Source organism: Gopherus flavomarginatus, chromosome 1, assembly GCF_025201925.1.
Source record: "Gopherus flavomarginatus isolate rGopFla2 chromosome 1, rGopFla2.mat.asm, whole genome shotgun sequence".
NCBI lineage: Eukaryota > Metazoa > Chordata > Testudines > Testudinidae > Gopherus > Gopherus flavomarginatus.
This window is the reverse complement of record NC_066617.1, coordinates 371,646,211-371,647,938: the sequence shown is the minus strand read 5'-3', so window position 1 is coordinate 371,647,938 and position 1,728 is coordinate 371,646,211. Positions and strand designations below refer to the sequence as shown.

The window sequence follows — 1,728 nt, the reverse complement described above, 5'->3', positions numbered from 1 at the left end:
CCCCTCTCCATTCTGAGAATTTAGCATTAATTCCTAACCTTTGTTCCCGATCTTTTAACCAGTTCTCAATCCATAGGACCTTCCCTTTTATCCCATGACAGCTTAATTTGTCGTGCTGACACAGCAGAGTAAGGTCAGGAAAGGGTCTAATGTCTCTGACTATCCAATCAGTGATTCATCAAAGAGAATACAGCACCATGTCACCAGCCAGCTCTGCACAGAGCTCGGACTGGGAGCCAGAGCACCAGGAGAAAACATTACATCCTTTTATGAGTAAAGAGCCGGAGCAGCCTGTCCCGGATCTGTTTGGTCCTCACCCCGTAGATGATGGGGTTGAGCATGGGGGACACCAGGAGGTACACGTTAAAAATGAGAACGTGGAAATGCAGGGGCACATTATGGCCAAACCGGTATGTGAGGGAGGAGAAGAGACCTGAGATGTAAAAGGCTAAGATGACACAGAGGTGGGAGCTGCAGGTCCCCAAAGCCTTGAGCCGTGTGTCCTTTGTGGGGAGGTTGAAGATGGCCTTGAGGATCTGGGTATAGGACACAGCAATAAAAATCATATCCAGACCCCTCACACAGAATACCACAAAGAGGCCATAGTAACTACTGATGCGGGTGTCAGCACAGGCCAGCTTCACCACGGCTATATGCTCGCAGCATGTGTGGGGGATGATGTTGGTTCTGCAATATGGCCATTGTCTCACCAGGAAGGGATAGGGCAGTATGAGGATGCTACCGCGAAACACCACAGCCAGGCCTATCTTGGCAACCATGGAGTTTGTCAGGAGGGTGGAATGTCTGAGAGGATGGCAGATGGCCATGTAGCGATCAAAAGCCATGGCCACAAAGATCCCAGACTCCATCACTAAAAAGCAGTGAATGAAGTACAGCTGGGAAAGGCAGGCACTGAAATCGATCTCCTTGGAACTGAACCAGTAGATGCTCAGTGTTTTGGGCAGGGTGGATGTAGACAGGACGAGGTCAGTAATGGCCAGCATGCAGAGGAAATAGTACATAGGCTTATGGAGGCTTGGTTCTGTCTTCACGATAAACAGCATGATGACATTCCCCAAGATGGCTATGACGTACATGGTGCAGAAGGGGATGGAGATCCAGACATGGGCCTCCTCCAGGCCAGGAATGCCCAGCAGGATGAAGGTGGAGGGGTTGGTGAAGTCGGTTTTGTTGGAATATGACATGTAGTAGGGAAGAAGTTGTTCAACTCTGAGTTGTTCCCAGAGTCCAGGGTGATGGTCGCAGTAGAAAATCCTAGATGGAGATACAATGTTAATATGAGCCACTACATGCACTACTGGATACTCTTCTAATGAGTGAAATCGCTTGGTTGTTCATCACACACATTTTCATTTTTCAGAGAAATGAATTATGAACTGACCCTACTAATGCCAATTCCATATTTGATGGTCCTCCATGCAGCAATAATTTCTACACATCGTGATCTGCGAAATCTTAGTAGGGACCAGCAGGAAATGCAAGCATGGATATTGGTTGTCCCTCACTGTTCCTTAATGCAATGAAAGCCAGGCTAGGGAGTCCATGCTATTCCCCAGGCACCTGGTTGCTCAAAATTTGAAAGTATAAAAATAAACCACACAAAAAACAAAGCTTTGCCAGTCCATGTGCCGGGGGAAACATTCCAGCTAGAATTACCTCAGGGAAAATAACTGGGAGTCATCGATAGCTGTTCCATGGAAACACCTG

At 47.6% G+C, this 1,728-nt stretch overlaps 1 protein-coding gene across 1 annotated transcript; it reads right to left on the bottom strand.

The window, feature by feature from the left end:
• Positions 1-257: 257 nt before the first annotated feature.
• On the bottom strand, positions 258-1,205 carry LOC127049671 (olfactory receptor 52R1-like). The gene has a single exon (XM_050950883.1). The coding sequence runs from the start codon at positions 1,203-1,205 to the stop codon at positions 258-260; it is 948 nt and encodes a 315-aa protein (XP_050806840.1).
• Between the last annotated feature and the right edge of the window lie 523 nt (positions 1,206-1,728).

Excerpts from the sequence above, each read along its gene's own strand:
- LOC127049671 (XM_050950883.1), bottom strand. The coding sequence starts at position 1,205 with ATGTCATATTCCAACAAAACCGACTTCACCAACCCCTCCACCTTCATC.